Source organism: Saccopteryx leptura, chromosome 10 (genome assembly GCF_036850995.1).
Source record: "Saccopteryx leptura isolate mSacLep1 chromosome 10, mSacLep1_pri_phased_curated, whole genome shotgun sequence".
Classification (NCBI taxonomy): domain Eukaryota; kingdom Metazoa; phylum Chordata; class Mammalia; order Chiroptera; family Emballonuridae; genus Saccopteryx; species Saccopteryx leptura.
In genome coordinates, this window is record NC_089512.1 from 51417356 (window position 1) to 51438022 (window position 20667).

Genomic DNA, 20667 nt, shown 5'->3' on the forward strand with positions numbered 1-20667 from the left:
TATCCATGAAATTGCCTACTTCATAAATTAAACTTTATTATAGGTATGTGCATATAGAAAAAAACCCCCAGTATATATAGGGCTCAGTACTACCTGCAGTTTCAGGTATCAACTGGGCATCTTGGAATGATCTCCCTGGATGACAGGGGAAGGGGGTTCTACTCTACCTATAATTTTTATTTAAATTTTTTTCATCTCCCCAATCTCCCATCTTTTTTGGTTATCTATCAGTTACTATTCCTCTACAGAAAAGGAAGAAGGGCAGATGGAAGGATAAATGCTTAGTGTGTTATGTGGGCCAATACAGGTTCATGGGAGAAGGAAAAGACAATACCTGAGGCTTTATCATATTTCCCTCATGGCTCTCTAAGATACACTGTATACTGTAGTGGTTAAGAGTATACAGTTTGAGCTCCAGCTCTATGATTCTAGCTGAGCCACCCTGGGAAGATTATTTACTACAAAAGCTAATCACTAATGAGGATAATAACAATGCCTATCTTCACAAAGCTACTGAGGTTATTAACTAAAATATTGATGGGAAACACTTGCTTCCCAATTCATCCCACACATTTTGGGGGGGGGGGGTCTACTATATACCAAATAATAAGAGCTTGGGAAACAAAAATTAAAATTTTTCTCTGTCCTCATGTTGCTTAAGTGGTAATGATATATACCTTAGCTTTTTTATTCTAATGGGATGGCAGTTTGCTGACCTTCATTTCTCACCTTCAGAGTGATTCCTAATTACTTCTGAGCAAGTATTTCTTGATACAGATTTTTTTTAAAAATCTCTCCTTTTATGCTTTGCCTCCAAAGTCTAAACTTCAGCTAGATGCTGAAGCAAATTCAAAGATGTATAGCAGATACCCAGAATTTCTTTATAAGTCACATAGAATTCTGGTAAATTCATCCTCAGGAAATATTAGGATCACTTCTAAAAATATAGCAAACCTACCAGTTAAACTTACAGATCAGTACCCAATAGAAAATGCAATATAAACTAATAAAATGACCTGTTTAGAAAACTATTTTAAATATTGCTTCATTCAAACCTGAGCCAGACTTTCCACTGAAATGTCAAAATATATCTTGCCCCGGTCTTTGCTGATTTTGCACGATGACCTCAATTTTTCTCTCACTTCATCTGCAGCTGTTTGCTCAAATCCAGTGGGTACAGTGGCTCCAATAGTGACTCGAAGATGCTCGGACTCACTTCTGGAGGCACTTTCTATCATTTGTATAGACCTCTGATTCTCATGAAGGTTCACATCCAGAAGTTTGTTAGTGGCTTCTTGAACATCAGACATGTTGGCAGTGCTTCCAAAATCCTTGATATAGTCCCTTTAAAAGCAGTACAGAAAAGAAAAAGAAAAAAATCTCCAAATATTATCACCTTGTATTTCAACTACTGCTTTGGAGGTCTAGAAGAACAAGGCAATATAACTGATATAGCCATATTCAGTTAATACACCTGAGTCAGTATTCACCAAAGATAAAAGGATTTAATAACACGACCATAGATGTAAAATGTATTATTAAACAAGCAATATAGATACTATGGAAGAAAAGGAAAGATGTGAATTTCCACAGCACACCATGTTTGGTTTGGGATCATCTCTGTGATAATAGCCATCTCATAACTACAATAGTCAACAGTCCAAAAAACAGAGGATACTAGAGCACATTCAAACACGTTTCTGCAGCTTTGTCCTTTTTCAGCTAGCAGATAAGGACATGGGGCTTTGGAGTTTCAGACATGGATTTGAATTCTTGCCTTCACCACTCATTGCTTGAATGACCTAAAAAATGTTTATTCCCTTATGCCTTGATTTCCTTATCTGCAAAAGGGGATAATACCTCTCTCCTAGAGTTGTTGCGAGACTTAAGTGACAATAGCATACTGCCAGGCCCATGACTAAAACTTGCTAACAGGTTATCTAACTTCCTCCTGTGAGATGGTGATACATGAACACCTACTGACTACAAGTATTTGAATACCTATTACCAGCCATTCTGGGATCAATGGGTGGAGATCACGAGACCTGTGAAATATCTGAAATAGCGAATTTCCCAGTACCTGAGCATGGGTGGGGTTGGGGTTAGAGAGGTGGGAAGTGGGGATCAATAGCTTTCACCGTAATTTTCAAAGGTTTTGCGACCTAAACCTAAGTAGGCACCTAGTTCTTATAATGTTCTTGTTCTGTATCCGGGGCTGACGATAGTGTCTAACATTAATAAAAGTCATTTCCCGCCCTGAGTTCACAATCACTGAATAAGTCCTCCAGACTCTATCTAAATAAGGAGGCTGAAGCCCATAAAAGGACTCATCCTGTCCAAGGTCAGAGAGCCAGTGGCGCAGGCTGTAATGAAAACCACATCTCAGGACACCCACCCGCAGGGCCCTCGTCACAGGAATCCCAGAAGGTGGAAAAGGCCTGGGAGCGGTAGCCAGAAGAAATTCACAAAGACACTGGGCTTAAACCCGGCACAAGCCCGAGTGTCAAGACCAAGGTCGCCCCTCCCGCCTAAGGGTTAGCGTTTCCACACCCAGCTACTCCCATCCGCCAAGCGGTTACCGGCCCGCAGCTTAGACCCTTCCGGCTCCGGCACGCTCTGGACACAGCGTGCTCAGGTCACGCAACCGGAAGCCGCCTGGGCAACGCCGGAAACGGAAGTCAGGAGGCACTATCACAGCAACTCCACGATAGGGGCGGGCGCCGGCACTGGGTCTTGCAGAGAGCATGCGCATAAAGGTTTGTGTCCGGTGGCGGCTAATATGGAGTGTGCCGCTCTTGCGGTTGGATGCAGTGTCCTCTGCACGAGGAGCATGTAGAACTGCGAGCCTCGTCGTCTGTCACCGTAATGGCTTAGCATTTATAGAGTGTTTAGCCGTGCCAAACACAGATTAAGTGCTTCACATGCGGCATTTCACTTGTACCATCAACTCCTTAAGGTTGGCCTGGGCCATTCCTTTTTAAAGCAGGAGAAACTTAGTCTCAGAAACGTTGAATATCTTGGCTATCAAGCACAGCACTTCCCAGGCAGCTCTGGGATTTGTTTTTGAATGCTGAGGCCAGAATTCCTGCTCTTAACGGAGTTAGGGTTGCTCAAAAAGTAGTTCCCTCCATCCCTCCCACCCTCTCACCTCCCCATAGTTATTCCTGCTTTTGTTTTCCACGATTTCAGTTACCCTGGGTCAACCCAGGTCTGATAATATTATATGGAATATTCTAGAATTTATAAGTTTTAAGTTGCATGCTGTTCTGAGTAGCATGATGAAATCTTGTGCTGCCCTGCTCCAACTTGCCCAAGATATGAATCATTCCTTTGACCAAGGTATCTCTATTGTACATACAGATATTTTGAGAGAGGCCACATTCACATAACATTGCAGCATATTGTTATATTTTATTATTGATTATTGTTAACCCTTTACTGTAATTCAAAAATTAAACTTTTTTATACATTGAGGTGACCAACTTTTTTACAATGAAAAGGACAAAAAAATTGAAAACAATATTGTAAATAAAAAGAAACATTTTACTCATTGTAGCATGATAAAAACATTTGTAGTATTTTATATTGTAATTATGCTTACATGCCTATTAATTTTTAATAGTAATTGTAAGAAAAAGTACTCATTTCGATACAAATACGTCACATCACACGCAATGGATCGACTCTGCATCGATTGAATACAGACATTTACAAATTAGTCTTCCAATATCAAAAAGGAGGACATGTAGGAGGACACATTTTTTTTTAATTTTTTTTTTTTTTACAGAGACAGAGAGAGAGTCAGAGGGATAGACAGGGACAGACAGACAGGAATGGAGACAGATGAGAAGCATCAATCATTAGTTTTTCGTTGCACGTTACGACTTCTTAGTTGTTCATTGATTGCTTTCTCATATGTGCCTTGACCATGGGCCTTCAGCAGACTGAGTAACCCCTTGCTGGAGCCAGTGACCCTGGGTCCAAGCTGGTGAGCTTTTGCTCAAGCCAAATGAGCTCATGCTCAAGCTGGCGACCTTGGGGTCTTGAACCTGGGTCCTTCCACATTCCAGTCCAATGCTCTATTCACTGGGCACCGCCTGGTCAGGCTAGGAGGACACATTTTGAGGGAGGATGGAACTTACAAAACAAGAACTGTCCTCCCTAAAGGAATACGATTGGTCACCTTATTATAGGTACATATGCTTAAGAAAATACATAGTGTAGCCTGACCAGGCAGTGGCGCAGTGGATAGAGAGTCGGACTGGGATGCGGAGTATCCAGGTTCGAGACCCTGAGGTCGCCAGCTTGAGCACGGGCTCATCTGATTTAAGCAAAAAGCTCACCGGCTTGGACTCAAGGTTGCTGGCTTGAGCAAGAGTTTACTCGGTCTGCTGTAGCCCCATGGTCAAGGCACATATAAGAAAACAATCAATGAACAACTAAAGTGCCACAACGAAAAACTGATGATTGATGCTTCTCATCTCTCTCCGTTCCTGTCTGTCTGTCCCTACCTATCCCTCTCTCTGACTCTCTCTCTGTCCCTGTAAAAAGAAAGAAAGAAAGAAAGAAAGAAAGAAAATACATAGTGTTTATATAGGATTTGATGCTGTCTGTGGTTTCAGGCAAATACAGGGGTCTTGGAACATATCTCCCTGTAGAAAAGGAGAGACTACTGTATTGCTTTCACTATTTTTGCCCAATTGCACTATTGTCTACTTAATATTTTTCTTTAAATATATGTTTTAATGTAAGTTATTTTAGAAGGAAACCTTAAAACTCAACAACATATAAATAACCCAATTTAAAAATGGGTTAAGATATGAATATTTATCCAAAGAAGATACACATATGGCCAATAATCACATGAAAAGGTGTTCAACATCATTAGTCATTAGGGAAATGCATATTAAAACCACAATGAAATACCTATTTGAGCAGCTAAATATTTTGAAAATGGGACAATTCCAAGTTCCAGTGAGGATGTGGAGTGATGGCACATTTATACATTACTGGTGGGCCTGCTTTTAAAATGGTACAGACACTTTGGAAACAGTTTGGCCTTTCTCAAAAAGCTAAACATGGAATTGCCATATAAACCACAAATTCTACTCAGGTCTGTACCCAAGAGAATTGAATACTGATGTTCAAACAAAAACATGCACATGAATGTGTCTAACAGCATTTTTCATGATAGCCCCAAAGTGCAAACAACCTAAATTATCCATCAGCAGATGAATAGATAGATAAATGAATGAATGTGATCTGTCCCTACGATGGAATGCTATTAGGTCATAAAAAGAGATGAAGTACTGAAACATGCTACAACATGGATGAACCTTGAAAATATTATGCTAAGTGAAAAAAGCTAGACCCAAAGGCCCACATATATAATTCCATCTATATGAAATATCCAGAGTAGGCAAAACAATAGAGACCAAAAATAGATTAATGATTGCTTAGGGCTGGAAAGAATGAGGAGAGTGGGAATGATAGCTAAAGTTTCTTTTTGGTGTGATGAGAATATTCTGGAATTTGATAGTGGTGATGATTCAACAAAATTGTGAGTAGATAAGAAACACCGAATTGTATACTTTAAAATATTTAAAATGTTGAATTTTATGTTCTCTTTTTTATTTTATTTTATTTTGTATTTTTCTGAAGCTGGAAACGGGGAGAGACAGTCAGACAGACTCCCACATGCGCCCGACCGGGATCCACCTGGCACGCCCACCAGGGGGCGACGCTCTGCCCACCAGGGGGCGATGCTGTGCCCCTCCGGGGCGTCGCTCTGTTGCGACCAGAGCCACTCTTGCACCTGGAGCAGAGGCCAAGGAGCCATCCCCAGCGCCCGGGCCATCTTTGCTCCAATGGAACCTCACTGTAGGAGGGGAAGAGAGAGACAGAGAGGAAGGAGAGGGGGAGGGGTGGAGAAGCAGATGGGCGCTTCTCCTGTGTGCCCTGGCTGGGAATTGAACCTGGGACTTCTGCACGCCAGGCTGACACTCTACCACTGAGCTAACCGGCCAGGGCTTATGTTCTGACTTTTGTCTCAAAGGAAACTCATCTGCAGTTTTCTCATGCAAAATTCTACTTCTCCCATAAGAGTTGTTGCATGAGTTAAATGAGATCAACATGTTGACAGGCATATAACTGAAATAGATGGTACCCTCAAAAATAAATACAATGGACCCTGGCTGGCTTACTCAGTGGATAGAGTGTCTTTCCAATGTATGGACATCCCAGGTTTGATTCCCAGTCAGGGCACACAAGAGAAGAGACCATCTGCTTCTCTTCCCCTCCATCTCCCACCCAATGGCTCAATTGGTTTGAACATCAGCCGTGGGTGCTGAGGATAGCTCAGTTGGTCAGAGCATTGGCCTCAGGTGCTGAGGATAGCTCAGTTGATTCGAGCATCAGCCCCAGATGGGGGTTGCCAGGTGAATCCCAGTCGTGCATGGGGGAGTCTGTCTATCTCCCTTCCTCTCACTTAAAATAAATACAATGAAAACAAAACAAGCTTATTTTAGTCAGATACTATTCTTTCCTCTAAGTGTAAGGCCCGTTTTCTGTTCTTTAAAGGGATAAATTATTAAGCTGTCAGGGCAAACTTGCACTAAATGAGACCTTGACAAAATGAGAGGGATTAAACCAAGAGGATCTTCAAGATTCTTTTTACTTGATTCAGTGTTACTTAATGCATACCTTTATACTGTACTATTTAAAGTCATCTCCATAAACAGATTTCACACTTGGGGAAACATTGTTCTAAAGACACATTGTTTACCAGTAGTATCATATTAAGTCTGTTATTTAGCAGAATTTATTGGTCATCATGTCAGGCACTCTTTTTTTTTTTCTTTTCTTTCTTTATTTTGTGACAGAGACAGAGAGAGGGACAGACAGGAAAGGAGAGAGATGAGAAGCATCAATTCTTCGTTGCAGCACCTTAGTTGTTCATTGATTGCTTTCTCATATGTGCCTTGACCGTGGGGCTACAGCAGAGCGAGTGACCCCTTGCTCGAGCCAGTGACCTTGGGCTCAAGCTGGTGAGCCTTGCTCAAACCAGATGAGGCCGCGCTCAAGCTGGCGACCTTGGGGTCTCGAACCTGAGTCCTCCGCATCCCAGTTCGACACTCTATCCACTGCGCCACCACCCGGTCAGGCAATGTCAGGCACTCTTTTAGGCACTGGTGATACAGCAATGAAAAAAGTTCCTAAGTCTCTGACATCCTGTTCTAAAGCATATATATATATATATATATATATATATATATATATATATATATATATATATATATATATAAATGCAGCTTATATTTTAATGGAAAAAACAGACAATACAAAAATATATACATAACATTCCTGTGATGTTCAGTATTATGGAGAAAAATTAAGCAAGACGGAAGATAGTGCTGAAGAGATGGACGGGAACACCTGTTTTATGCCAGGTGGTTAAGAAAGACATCATTTTTAAGGTGACAATGCAGAGCCTAAGGGGAATGAGAAAGCAACGCAGTGGATAACTGGCTGAGGGCAGGAACATGTTCAATAGGGCTTAGGAAGAGTTTGGAGGCCAATGTGGCTGGGGAGGAGTGAATGAGGGGGGTAGATATAAGATGGGGGCCCTGGCCAAGTGGCTCAGCAGTAGAGCATCGGCCCAGCATGTGGAAATCCTGGGTTTGATTCTTGACCAGGGCACACAGGAGAAGTGCTCATCTGCTTCTCCACCACCTTTTCTTCCTCTCTATCGCTCTCTTCTCCTCCCACAGCCAAGGCTCCATTGGAGCAAAGTTGACCCAGGCACTGATGATGGCTCCATGGCCTCCACCTCAGGTGCTAGAATAGCCAGAGCAACATCCCAGATTGGCAGAGCATTGCCCGTTGATGGGCATGCTGGTTGGATCTCAGTGGGCACATGCGGGAGTCTGTCTGACTGCCTCCCACTTCTAAATTCGGGAAAAAAAAAGATAAGATGGGGTGGATACATAATATAGGCTAATGTTTTAGAAATTATCATTATGAGTTAATTTTTGAAAAGATCACTCTGGCTGCTGTGTGAAGAATGGTATTAGGCAGGAATGGAATCAGTGACCAAGCTAAGTTGCTAAAAGGGAAGTAGAAATGGACATATTTCTCTTTAGAGTTCTGGTTTATTGTAGAGTAATAGTGTTTTAGCTTATATCAGAAAAACCCTGATGATCAAATGTGCTGTGAAAATATTGACTAAAGTGGATCCTTGCTTGAAAATGCAAATTTTGGATAAGTAACATATAAGTGTGGAAGTTGAAGCCTCTCATTTCTTTCTAGTTGGCAGTAGTGTTATGTTAAACTAAGGTAACCCCTATGTGAACAAGCAAGGAATTGAACTTGATCATTTCTTTCAAAGATAGTGACATAAATTAGGAACTCAATGGTACATAGTTGTTCCTATGAACCCAGATAATCTATTTTACCCTAATAGTTTATTATTATCCTTGCCCATTCTTTTTTTAAAAACATTTTATTTATTGATTATAGAGAGAGGAGAGAGAGAAAGGCTGGGGGTGGGAAGAGGAGCAAGAAGCATCAACTTGTAGTAGTTGTTTCCCATAAGTGTCTTGACTGGCAAGCCCAGGGTTTCAAACTGGTGACCTCAGCATTCCAAATCAACACTTTATCCACTGTGCCACCACAGGTCAATCTCATTCTTGCCTTTTTTTTTTTTTTTTTTTTTTTGACAGAGACAGTGTCAGAGAGAGGGATAGATAGGGACAGACAGACAGGAAGGGAAAAGATGAGAAACATCAATTCTTCATTGTGGCTCCTTAGTTGTTCATTGATTGCTTTCTCATATGTGCCTTAACTAGGGGGCTACAGCAGACTGAGGACTCCTTGCTCAAGCCAGTGACCTTGGGCTCAAGCTGGTGAGCCTTGCTTAAACCAGATGAGCCTGCGCTCAAGCTGGTGACTTTGGGGTTTTGAACGTGGGTCCTCCGCATCCCAGTCCGATGCTCTATCCACTGCACCACTGCCTGGTCAGGCATCCTTGCCTATTCTTTTTTTTTTTTTTTTCCTGTATTTTTCTGAAGCCGGAAATGGGGAGAGACAGACAGACTCTAGCATACGCCCGACCGGGATCCACCCGGCACGCCCACCAGGGGGCGACACTCTGTCCACCAGGGGGCGATGCTCTGCCCCTCCGGGGCATTGCTCTGTTGCAACCAGAGCCACTCTAGCGCCTGGGGCAGAGGCCAAGGAGCCATCCCCAGCGCCCGGGCCATCTTTGCTCCAGTGGAGCCTCGGCTGCGGGAGGGGAAGAGAGAGACAAAGAGGAAGGAGAGGGGGAGGGGTGGAGAAGCAGATGGGCGCTTCTCCTGTGTGCCCTGGCCAGGAATCGAACCCGGGACTTCTGCATGCCAGGCCGACGCTCTACCACTGAGCCAACCGGCCAGGGCCTCCTTGCCTATTCTTAAGAGTAAAACAAAATCATGATTAGAAAGCCCAATAGTATAGCCATTCCCTAGTCCTCCCTCTTCCTATGGTCTTCTGTAGAGGTAAGAACTATTAACCACTTCTCTAAATAATATGCTTGCAGTGCTATTTCTTGCTTTTTAAATTTTAGGGATTATTTACAGACTCTGTTATGGTACTTGAGATTTACCATAGTTTATTAACATCCCCACCATTCTATTTCCCTCTCCCTTCTTCTCCCATTAAAATTATTATCCATTATAATTTGTTCCTCTTTGTTAAAGTGATATATTAAACATCTTTTAGTTCTATCAACTCTAGACAGCATCTCTTGATCTTCCATACTTTAAGATTAGGGTTTTATCTGCATCCCTGGCCTTTCCTCTACCTCTCCTCCCTTCTTTGTACCTCCCAATCTATTTTATTAAAAGAGCATTCCACTTGGCAGGTTGAATTCCTGTGTGGATGTAGAAAGAAAGTATTCCCCTACATCTGCTTCTTACTCAAGAAGCTACTGAAATTCCATTTCCCCCAAGGAAACCTTTTGGGACCTCACTGGGAAATGAGAGATTGTGTGTACAGTCCTATTAAGGAAATGATAGCCTCAAAAAAGAAAAAGACAGAAAGAAAGAAAGAAAGAAAGAAAGAAAGAAAGAAAGAAAGAAAGAAAGAAAGAAAGAAAGAAAGAGAAGGAGGGAGGGAAGAAGGGAGGGAGAAAAGAAGGAAGGAAATAAAGAAAGAATAGAAAAAAAAGAAAGAAAAAGGAAGAAAGAAAGAAAGAAAGAAAGAAAAAGAAGGAGGGAGGGAAGAAGGGAGGAAGGAAAGAAGGAAGGAAATAAAGAAAGAATAGAAAAAGAAAGAAAGAAAAAGGAAGAAAGAAAGAGAAAGAAAGAAAGAAAGAGAGAGAAAGAAAGAAGGAAAAGAAGGAAGGGAAAGAAAGAAAGTGAAATATAGAAAAGAAAGGTCCTCAGCATGAATAACTCTTAGCAGAACTTACTTTCTCTAAAACAAAGAGACTTTTAGCAGGACTTTTCTAAAAGGATTCCCTATTCCTGATCTTGAGGCAGGTCCCCCAGGCTGTGGCCTTGGGCTAGCTTTGCAAGGTTGCAGGTGCTCTCAGAATGTTTCTCCCAGAAATAACCCTATAGATAAACATTGTAAGAAAGCTTGTTTCACTGCTTTCTTTTACTGCTATGTTTCCTCTCCTCCCCATTCTTCAGTCAGTATGTAATTTTGTCTTTAAAAGCTAGCCCCAAACTGTGATCATGGCCACATTGATTTGAATGACTTAGGTCTCCATGCGGTCAGTCATGAAGCCAGTCATGCAGCCAGCGTTAATTAAAGACTCCTTAATTTGGCTTCTTGATTGTGTAGCAGGACATCTGTTTCTCGCTGTTCCGATACAACAAAAGAAGGAAAGAAATGGTAGCCTATGAGTCCATAAACTCTTAACCCAATCAACCTTTGGCCTATTGGGAGTTAACAGCTAGAGGAGAAAACGGCTTTGACCATGCCCTAAAGAAGCTGCTGAGGTTTATTACTTTTCCCATGCCCTTTCAAGCCAAAGGCTATCAAACTGCTTTAGTACTTTAACTCCTGTGAGAGCTCTTCCATTAAATTAGTGACATCACAATGAATTTTCAAAAGAATGTACATGAAATTATTGTTCACCTTGAACTTCATGTGGAAAACAGTCATTCATTTGGTAAGGAACTGTATGGTGATTGATTGAGATTACAAGGGGGCATAGGAAGTGAGCTGGGAGTGAAACAACTCTGCCACCTAGTGGTTACTCACTCTGAAACACTGTAGTTCTTTCAAAGCACAAACAACAGAAAAGAAACTGAGTTAGTACGGGGAAATATCCAGGCAGTGTCCTGAAACCAGTAAACTTCCATTCCCTCCTCCCGTGTTAGAAGGGGATGTTAGTGAATCTTTTGTAAATAGTCAAAGACAAAACAAGGTATTAATGAGATTAGCCTCTGATAGCTGATCTCCCTTTGTATAATCAGAAGAATTAGCAGAGCACTGACAAAGGGAGAATGTTGTAGGTAAACGTGGACAGCCACTAGATCTCTAGCACGAAGTGGCAGCTCCAGAAGGAAGCAGGAAGTGCAACAAATGAGCAAAGAGGGATCACAGTGAGGCAGGACCCTTAGTAGTGATCAGTGCAGCAGCAGCATGGGTCCAGAAGCAAAGCAGAATTAGTAGCAAGGCCATCAGTGACAGTGATGATTAAGTCACATAGACTCTGGCTCATTGGTCAGCAACAGCCCTGGAGACCATGGTCTCTTGGGACTGCAGTACTGCTTGACTGAGGATAAACTAATGAGGATACACAGGGAACACAAAAATAATTGATTTTTATGGAACACCTACTCTATCCACAGGTATGTGGAACATTCTCCGCTTAGAACACTGCTGCACACACAGAAGATATACAATGAATGTGTATTGAATGAATTCAATGAATGCAAAAGCACTTAGAACAGCGGTTCTCAACCTGTGGGTCGCTGACTTAGAACAGGTCTGGCGCAGAGTGATGATGCTATACTGTAATAAATGAGATCATTCACATTTATCTTTATTTAGTCTTTTCCCCTTTTCTTCCCAGTCCTTATTCTTTTTTTTTTTTTTTTTCTGTCATTGCATCTTTTACCTGCATTATCTCATAATAGTCCTGTGGGGTAAATATTATCAGCTGTGTTCTACAGATGATGATCTTGACGCTAATTAGCCCAAAGTCACAGGACTAATGAGACTGAGAGCCAACATTGGAACCAAGATGGTTTGACCCCAGGGTCTTAGCTCTCAACTACTGGGCTTTCCTGTTTCCCTCACAGAGAGGGAACAGACGCTAACTCTACTGACCCTCATATTGAGGGATGGCTGTGAATTGGAACTTTAACGTGGTTAACATCTGGTCCTAGATCTCTCACCTATTTGCAGGAGATTAATTATCATTTTAGGAACTACATTCCCTTAATTGTAAAGCAGGGATAAAATGGAGACTATTTATTAAGTTGATGTGAAGAATCATTGAGATAATGTACAGTGTCTGGCACATGGCAAATGATATGGGCCAGATGGTTGCCAACAGTTTTTCTCATCGTTCTTATGTACCACTTCTACTCTCAACATGAGGTAGAGTTCTTTCCCCTAGAATGTGGGCTGGGCTTATGGCTTGCTTTGACAATTCAGTAATTGAGCCAGATGTGTTGTTGGCCAATTTCAAGTGTACGTCTTAAGAGACCTGGCAGCTTCTATTTTTGCTTTTTTGGACCACTTGTACCAGTGTTAAGAAGCCCAGCCTAGACTTGTATAGGGTAAGAGGCAGCAGGGAGCCAGTGATCCAGCTGAGCTCCTCATCTTAATGCAGCCACATGAATGAGCCCAGCAAGACCAAAACCCACAGAATCACAAGATAATTAATTGCTATTAAAATACCAAGTTTTGAGATAGTTTGTTATGCAGCAAATAGAAAGCCCTCAATAAATGGTACTTATTAGTATTGTAATTGGTGTTGGTGAGGGATTCAGGTAAAACCTTGGATCATCTTTTCTTAGGTCACTGTTTTCTCTTTTCAATGGGGTAGGCTGGGAGAAACAAGACTTATACAAGCCGGTGAACACTGCTTATTACAAATATGTCTTGTTTTTTTTATTAGAACTTCATTGCTGGATAGCTACTCAGAAAAATTTGGTTAGCATTTCAAATTGCTATATACATTTGAAATAATATCAAAGCATATTTATTCAAACATTTACAATTCAGGCTTTTCAATAAATTGGTTATGGTGGGATCTTACAAAGCCTTTATGTTGGAGGATTTGAGGCCTCAACAGAGACTTAGCCTTTTAATCTAGCATATCAAAATCCTAAGCATGACAATTTAACTTTTACCTCCTTCATGTCCTCTCTCCTAAACCCTCTATTTATCTGGCCAAATATATCCCTCCCCTTTTCACCATGCCTCTTATTTCTTTTCCTTACTGTGACAATTAAATAAGATCTTCCCTACTATAATGTAAAAATGTAAGCTTCAGGAAGAAGGAGATGTTTCATCTATTTTATTCTCTGTGGAACATTCTTCGCTTAGAACACTGCTGCGCACACAGAAGATATACAATGAATGTGTATTGAATGAATTCAATAATGCAAGCAGAAGCACTTAGAACATGTCTGGCGCAGAGTGATGATGCTATACTGTAATAAATGAGATCATTCACATTATCTTTATTTAGTCTTTTCCCCTTTTCTTCCCAGTCCTTATTCTTTCTTTTTTTTTTCTTTCTGTCATTGCATCTTTTCTCCTAGCTTGACTTGTGGCCTTCCAGGGACCCTCACTGATGTTATTTTGTTTTACCTCAAAGTATGTGCAGAAAAAGATTCTGGAACTGGATAATAAGTAACTAATTTGTGAGTCATAGCTGACTTAGGTCTTCACATAAAATTCTGCAATTGAGGTGAGTCCAATTCTGGTGCTACTGAATATTTTAAACACAGGGCCTAGATTATGGAGTATAGCAAGCTTATTGAGTTAGAGCCTAACAGATGCTTGATGGTTCATGTTTCTAAGCATGTGGATATTTCTAGTGCCTGTTGGTGAGTAGACATGCTATTTTTGGCAGTAGAAATGTGAGCACAACAAGTAGAACTGATTTCGTCATTTTTCTCTTCCTTTCTTACTCCGTAAGAAGATGGAAATGTACTATGACACAGTGGACCTGTTCTTTTTCAGGCTAGTAACATTATGAATATCTGTTGAAATGCAAGCTGTGCTGGTGGAAATCAGATTCTCATATCCTCTCATAAGCTGTTTTTCAAGGTAAATCTCCTGCATTTTAAAATCATGACTTCCCAGGGCTAGATGGGAAAATAAGGAGCTTTGGACCTATCACCAGAAACAATTATCCAGATGTCTCAATTTCCTCGGATAGTCACTCATGAAGGAAGATCTCTCTTCTCTTTCCTGCTAGTCTTTCAGATTCAAATCAGGAGTGTTTCATGAATCTGTAGGCCAGTAGCTGGGTAGCTTAGGCAGAGGACAAAACAGTATTGATACAGTTCTCAACACAGCCTTTCAATGTTTCAATTAGGCTAATAGGTAGCTCAGACATCTTAGCCCTGCTAATGTTTAATTGAGTCCTGTTATTTAGTCATACAACATATATTCCTGCATTTATTCTTCTATCACATGCCACCATTGTTTCATTTATTTTTATTTATTTTATTTTATTGATTGATTTTAGAGAGAGAGGAAGGGAGAGAGTAAGACAGAAACATTGATCTGTTCCTGCATGTGCCCTGATTGGGGATCAAACTGGCAACTTTTGCATATTGGGAGAATGCCTTAACCAACCAAGTTATCCGGCCATGGCAAGAGACCAGTGTTTTAAAATCTGAAGATTGGGAAGATAAAAGGTGAATATGTAAGCCTCCTGTGACCCTTTCTCAAAATTACTTGCAGCCACTATATATTTTTTCCCTTTCTCCAAACATCTGATTATGGTATGGGCAATAATTTACCAGGCCTCTTTACTAGTTACCCAACCTAATAAAGCAACCTGGACTCAGGGTATGGAGATTTTGAGGCATTCAGACCTTTGATTCTCAAACCTGTTAACCTAATTGGCATAAAGGACACCGCAATACACCTAAAACCCCCTCATCCATTCCACTTCTGGTGGGAAAATAATTTGATGATAACAAAGAATTAAAGAGGAACAAAACAGTAATCTAAAATGGCTTAATCATAATGCTTATGCATGAACAAGTCATCAAAAGTGGAAAACAACATTTCACATGTGAAATAACAAATACCAGAAGGGCTATATTTGAAACTCAAGACACGATAGCCTGATCTGTGGTGGCACAGTGGATAAAATGTCGGCCTGGAATGCTGAGGTTGCCAGTTTGTAATCTGCTGGCTCTGTCAAGGCACATATAAGAGTTGATGCTTTCTGCTTCAGTCTATCCCCGCCTCTCTCTCTTTCATCTCTTTAAAATCAAGAAATAAAATATTAAAAAAAAAAAAAAAAAAAAAAAAAAAAGGATACTATGAAGGCCTGGGGGAAAAAAACACCCTTCTTGAAAATTGTGGAAATTTCAGCAATTTGTGTTGTCGTATGTGCAGCAGGAAATTTGTGTCATTGCCAAACTTTCTGTGGCAGCCAGAGTTTTCAATAATTGGCAGTACTGTACTTTTTGGGGGGTGTGAATATTTTATCACTCTTAATAATTAGTGAAGGAAACTATTAAGTACTTAGTTATTTGTAAAAATGAAGGTCCCTGGCCTTGCATGGCTTTTGCTCTAAGAGTTGAAGAAAGAACTTGTATATTTTGTTTTTTTCATGGTTCATTAGGAAGACTAGTGGATCAGAACTGTACTTGGAAACATGCTGACCTAAATGACTATGACAGCTTTATTTCTGAGCCTTCTCTGGTCTTGTGTTTTTGAACTGCAGCTTTCCTCCAAGTCGTTGAGTAACAATCTACATTAAAATGATTACTAGCAGAAGTGTAATAAATAGCTAAAACCTTTCCAGGGAGTATTTGGAACAGGTTCAAAGTCTTAAAAATATGCATCCCTGTTGACCCAGCAATTCCACTCCTGAAGACATAATTATGAATATGAACAAAGATGCATGTACAAAGATGCTTATTACAGCATATTTTAAAATATTTGATGTATATCTGTTCATTATAAAATGACTGGAAGTATATATTATACTATGTTAATAGTGATTTTTTTATAGTATTGTGGACTTTTCTCAAATGTCTACAATAAACAAGTATTACTTCTGGACTAAGAAAAATGGTATTTAAATATACTTGAAACAAAAAGATTGTTTGGCAGCAGTGGTTAGAAGAACATGAATAAGGGAGATTGGATGAGGTTATTGTAGTAGTTTAGGCAAGACTCAATGCAAGCAAGAATCAAGGATATGGCGATGTGGATAGAAAAGGACAAGTTGATTGAAGACGTTCAGTAGTCCTATGGGAATTATAAACACATACTATATCTTCAAGTCAATAATAAAATTGATTTTTTAGAAGAGCCAACATAATTCATTTATATCCATATAATACCTTTAAATATACATTTGAAGAAACTCAGAACCAACTCTGATGATAGCGTTTTGGTTTTCTGGCTTGTTCAGTGAAGTTAATAGAGTTTTAGTTGACCAAGAAAGAGTAAGTAAAAGGAGGACTGGGCCCTGATCGGTTGGCTCAGTGGTAGAGCGCCGGCCTAGCATGCAGAAGTCCCGGGTTTGATTCCCGGCCAGGGCACATAGGAGAAGCACCCATTTGATTCTCCACCCCTCCGCCGCACCTTCCTCTCTGTCTCTCTCTTCCCCTCCCGCAGCCAAGGCTCCATTGGAGCAAAGATGGCCCGGGTGCTGGGGATGGCTCCTTGGCCTCTGCCCCAGGCGCTAGAGTGGCTCTGGTCACAACAGAGCGACGCCCCGGAGGGGCAGAGCATCGCCCCCTGGTGGGCGTGCCGGGTGGATCCCGGTCGGGCGCATGCGGGAGTCTGTCTGACTGTCTCTCCCCGTTTCCAGCTTCAGAAAAATATTAAAAAAAAAAGGAGGACTGGATATTGTGGAGGGAGAGAATCAATTCAGGTTTGGACATGCTGAGTTTGAGGGGTTTTGGGGGTATGTACTAAGCTGTGGTACATGAGTCTGAAGTTCAGGTGTGGTCTCCAGATACAGAATTAGAGATCATCAGTGTATGAGCAATTTGGATGGCTTTTAAAATGTTATTTTAATTTTTAAAATATTTTTTATTGATTGATTTTACAGAGAGAGGAGGGGATGGTGAGAAGTGTCAACTCATAGTTGCTTCACTTTAGTTGTTCACTGATTAGTTGTAATATGTGCATTAATCAGCCAAGTCCAGGGTTTCAAACCAGCAACCTCAGCATGCCAGGTCAATGCCTTATCCACTGTGCCACCGCAGGCAGGCAAAATTAGGTGGTTTTTAAGGTTGCCTGGAGAGTGAGCAGTGAGAAAAAGACTGAGCAAGGACCCCTGTGGAACCACAATTCAGGGCAGAGCCAGGAAGAGGAGGTCACTGAGAAGACTGAGCAGTGGCGAGCTAGGCCAGCCTGTAATAGGCTAATCCAGCTTCAAAGGCTGGCAAGAATGACCAGTTGGACAAGATCAAGGTGGCTTAATTTCACTTTAGCTTACTTCCAAATCTGCAAGCAAACACTGCAATAGGCACAGGAAATGAAAATGAAAGTGAATGATAGCCTCTGGAGTTTCTTCTGCTTCTTATGGACATTTGACCAAAATTCAAGGGTTAGCACAGCCCCTCTCAAGTCTGACTGACTTGCCACTCACTGCTCTTCAGGCTGGGGAAGGGCCTGGCAGCCCTCAAGGGTCTGGGTACTACCACTTAAGGCAATTCTTTGCTGTTCCTTAGGCACATCCCGTGTATTCTCTCCATCCTGCCTCTCCACCTGCACCAGGCTCAGCCATGGCATACCAAAGTGGTCAGAGGGATTCAGAGGGAAAGGAAGTTAAGGGAGGAGAGAATTTCAAGACAGGAATTGTCAATAATATCACATGCCAGTGGGAACTGGAAAGTTCCTACTATATTTGGCAATTTAGAGACTGTTGCACTCACACTCACAGGGTACTACCAAGCTCAGATTTCCAAGAAAGTCATTTTCATTCTCATGAAATATAATCAAAGTATTTATTTTAGCTGTGGTATTTTGTTATGGCAGCCTGGGCTGACTAAGACATTCACCTTGCCAGACTCCTTCATTTATAGTGTTTCCTTTTTTGTTTTTTAGTGGCCCTATTGTCTCTGCCTTTTTTTTTTTTTTTTTTGTGGCAGAGACAGAGAGAGGGACAGATAGGGACAGACAAACAGGAAGGGAGAGAGATGAGAAACATCAAGCCTTCGTTGGCAGTTCCTTAGTTGTTCATTGATTGATTTCTCATGTGGGCTATAGCAGACCGAGTGACTCCTTGCTCGAGCCAGCGACCTTGGGCTCAAGCTGGTGAGCCTTGCTCAAACCAGATGAGCCCACGCTCAAGCTGGTGACCTTGGGGTGTCGAACCTGGGTCCTCCACATCCCAGTCCAACGCTCTATCCACTGCGCCACCGCCTGGTCAGGCGTCTGGCATTTTTTAAAGAACTCACCTGTCTATCATACAGGGTTGTAGTATATCCCAATTGTGGGCTGAATTCAGGATCTCCTTCGTAGGGCTCTGTATCCTGTATGCATGAAGAAATGTGGCTAGGTACCAATTTCACTCTCATCAAACCTTTTCAGCACGTAAGAAGACTGTTGGATGTTGGTCTTCCCAGAGTTGGACTTCTAGATGACTCAGGTCTGTTAGGGTCACTTCTGACTCACAGAATGCTCAGTTACCCTTACATGGCAAAAATAAAAAAGCACGTGAAGGGGGGAAGTGTGGGTGTCTAGCACAGACTTATAATTACTGAGTTTTATAAACAAGGTGCACATCATGGTCAACAATACTTAGACTCTCCTGGTAATGATGAGGCAGCTCCAACCTTGTGTCTGTTAGGCCTGCTTCACTGGGGCCCTGAACTGAAGCAACATACATAGCCATAGCTTTTTATATCTGTCATTGTTTATGATTTGTTTTTCCATCTGCTCTGCTCTGAAGCAGGAGGGAGAAGAGAAGATAGAGGAAAACTGTGAGCTCTTTAGATGAATAGTGCCAGATATTAAATCTACAAACAAAATAGATTAAAGCAGAAAGAATGAATTAGAGACAAAGGAAACATGAAAACAGTATCACACTGGGAAAATGTCACCTGAAAGTGCTGACTGAATGTTCCCTGTGTGTGTACGATTGGCCCTTAAAGTCCCATCAGCACAATTTGGTTCCTGAAAAGCTTGTGCCTCACTGCCCTGTTGAGTGCTTTTTCATTGTTTGCTCATATGGAGCCCTTAGCCTCATTTATATAATGCAAACTGATGACCCGTGGTGAGATTGTCCCTTCCTCTGGTGATAATGATCCTGTCACACCAGGTTGCTGTTTCATTGGAGCGTGAAGTGAGTTAGGCTGATTGAGTGAGTCTGAGCTGAAGGGAAATAAGGATTTTACTGGAGGTCTTTCTGCATAGTGCCTCAGCAGGTGCTTAAACGGAGTTACCTGAGTGCTCTGCCTTCTTGGGGTTAGTCTGTAACAGAAGTTGCAGATGGACAGCCCCTGGATCAGATATATTTATTTGGTCTATACAGGGTTAGGAATTAGTTACCAACATTGCTTCTCTTTAAAAATGGAAGATCTGGAATATTGGACCTACCTCTCCTCCTGGAAATGATTGGCTGATGCTGAGTCAATCACATAAAGGCATTTGAGTTTGTGTCCATGGTCTATAGGAAGAAGGTGTAGGGGAGGAAAATAATATTTTTTACCCTCCTAGATACACTGGCTGGGTCCTCAAATCAAACTGATAATAGATTAATAAGAGAGAAGAAGAAGAAAAAAGACAGTTTTAAATATTATACATAGGAACACATGAAAGTTTTACAAAGACATGACTCAAGGAGATGGCCAGATACTTGAGGTTTATATACCATCCCTTGCTAGACAAAGGAAAAGGTGTTTGGAACTTCTGGGTGGGGGAAGCAAGTTATGGGAAGGCATAAGGGGGAAATATATGGTAGACATGGGTTGTCTAGTTATGCAGGTAAGAGTCTCTCAGGTGATGAAAGTTGTCTGTCTTCCTGACTCAGATACCTTTATAAATGAAAATTTCCTTTACAAAAGAAGAAATTTTTAGTCTATTTTTTAGGTATTTAGGAGTGGGTGAAGAACTTTTTTTTGCCTTTGGTGGTTCTCAATTGACTTTAGCTCAAAATGGTCCATATGTAAAAGAGGCAAGAGGCATATTTTGGGATGACTATCCTGGTACGCTTCAGAAGGAAACTAGCATTTATTCTATGCATTCCTTCTATGCAGCAATCACTATATCTTCTAATTCACACATATGATTTCATCTGATTTTCCAAACCACCCAGGAAGATTTGCGCTCCAGTGCTTTAGGAATCATGCTCCAGGTAAACTGGCTTTTCATTATTTGTAAACACTCCTTGCAGAATTTACCTCCAACTATTTCTTTTGCTTAGAATATAGCCCTCCCTTTTTCTATCTGTATCTTTTCCTATCTGTTGACATTCTTCCTAGCTCTCTCTCTTCTCTCTCTCTATCTCTACAC

The 20667-nt window shown here is 41.2% G+C and overlaps 1 protein-coding gene across 6 annotated transcripts in view; it reads right to left on the reverse strand.

Moving 5' to 3' along the window:
* The window catches only part of THUMPD3 (THUMP domain containing 3), a 33274-nt gene extending 30585 nt beyond the window's left edge, over positions 1 to 2689 (reverse strand). For 4 of the 6 annotated variants that reach the window (XM_066350866.1, XM_066350870.1, XM_066350865.1 and 1 more), the window contains exons 1-2: positions 2551 to 2638; positions 1056 to 1344 (exon numbers count right to left, since the gene is read on the reverse strand). In XM_066350866.1, the coding sequence (XP_066206963.1) occupies positions 1056 to 1344; positions 2551 to 2564 (303 nt within the window). In that variant the 5' untranslated portion in view covers positions 2565 to 2638. Of the gene's footprint in view, positions 1 to 1055; positions 1345 to 2395 lie in introns of all 6 variants that reach the window. The other 2 variants (XM_066350868.1, XM_066350867.1) reach the window with 2 other exon arrangements.
* Between the last annotated feature and the right edge of the window lie 17978 nt (positions 2690 to 20667).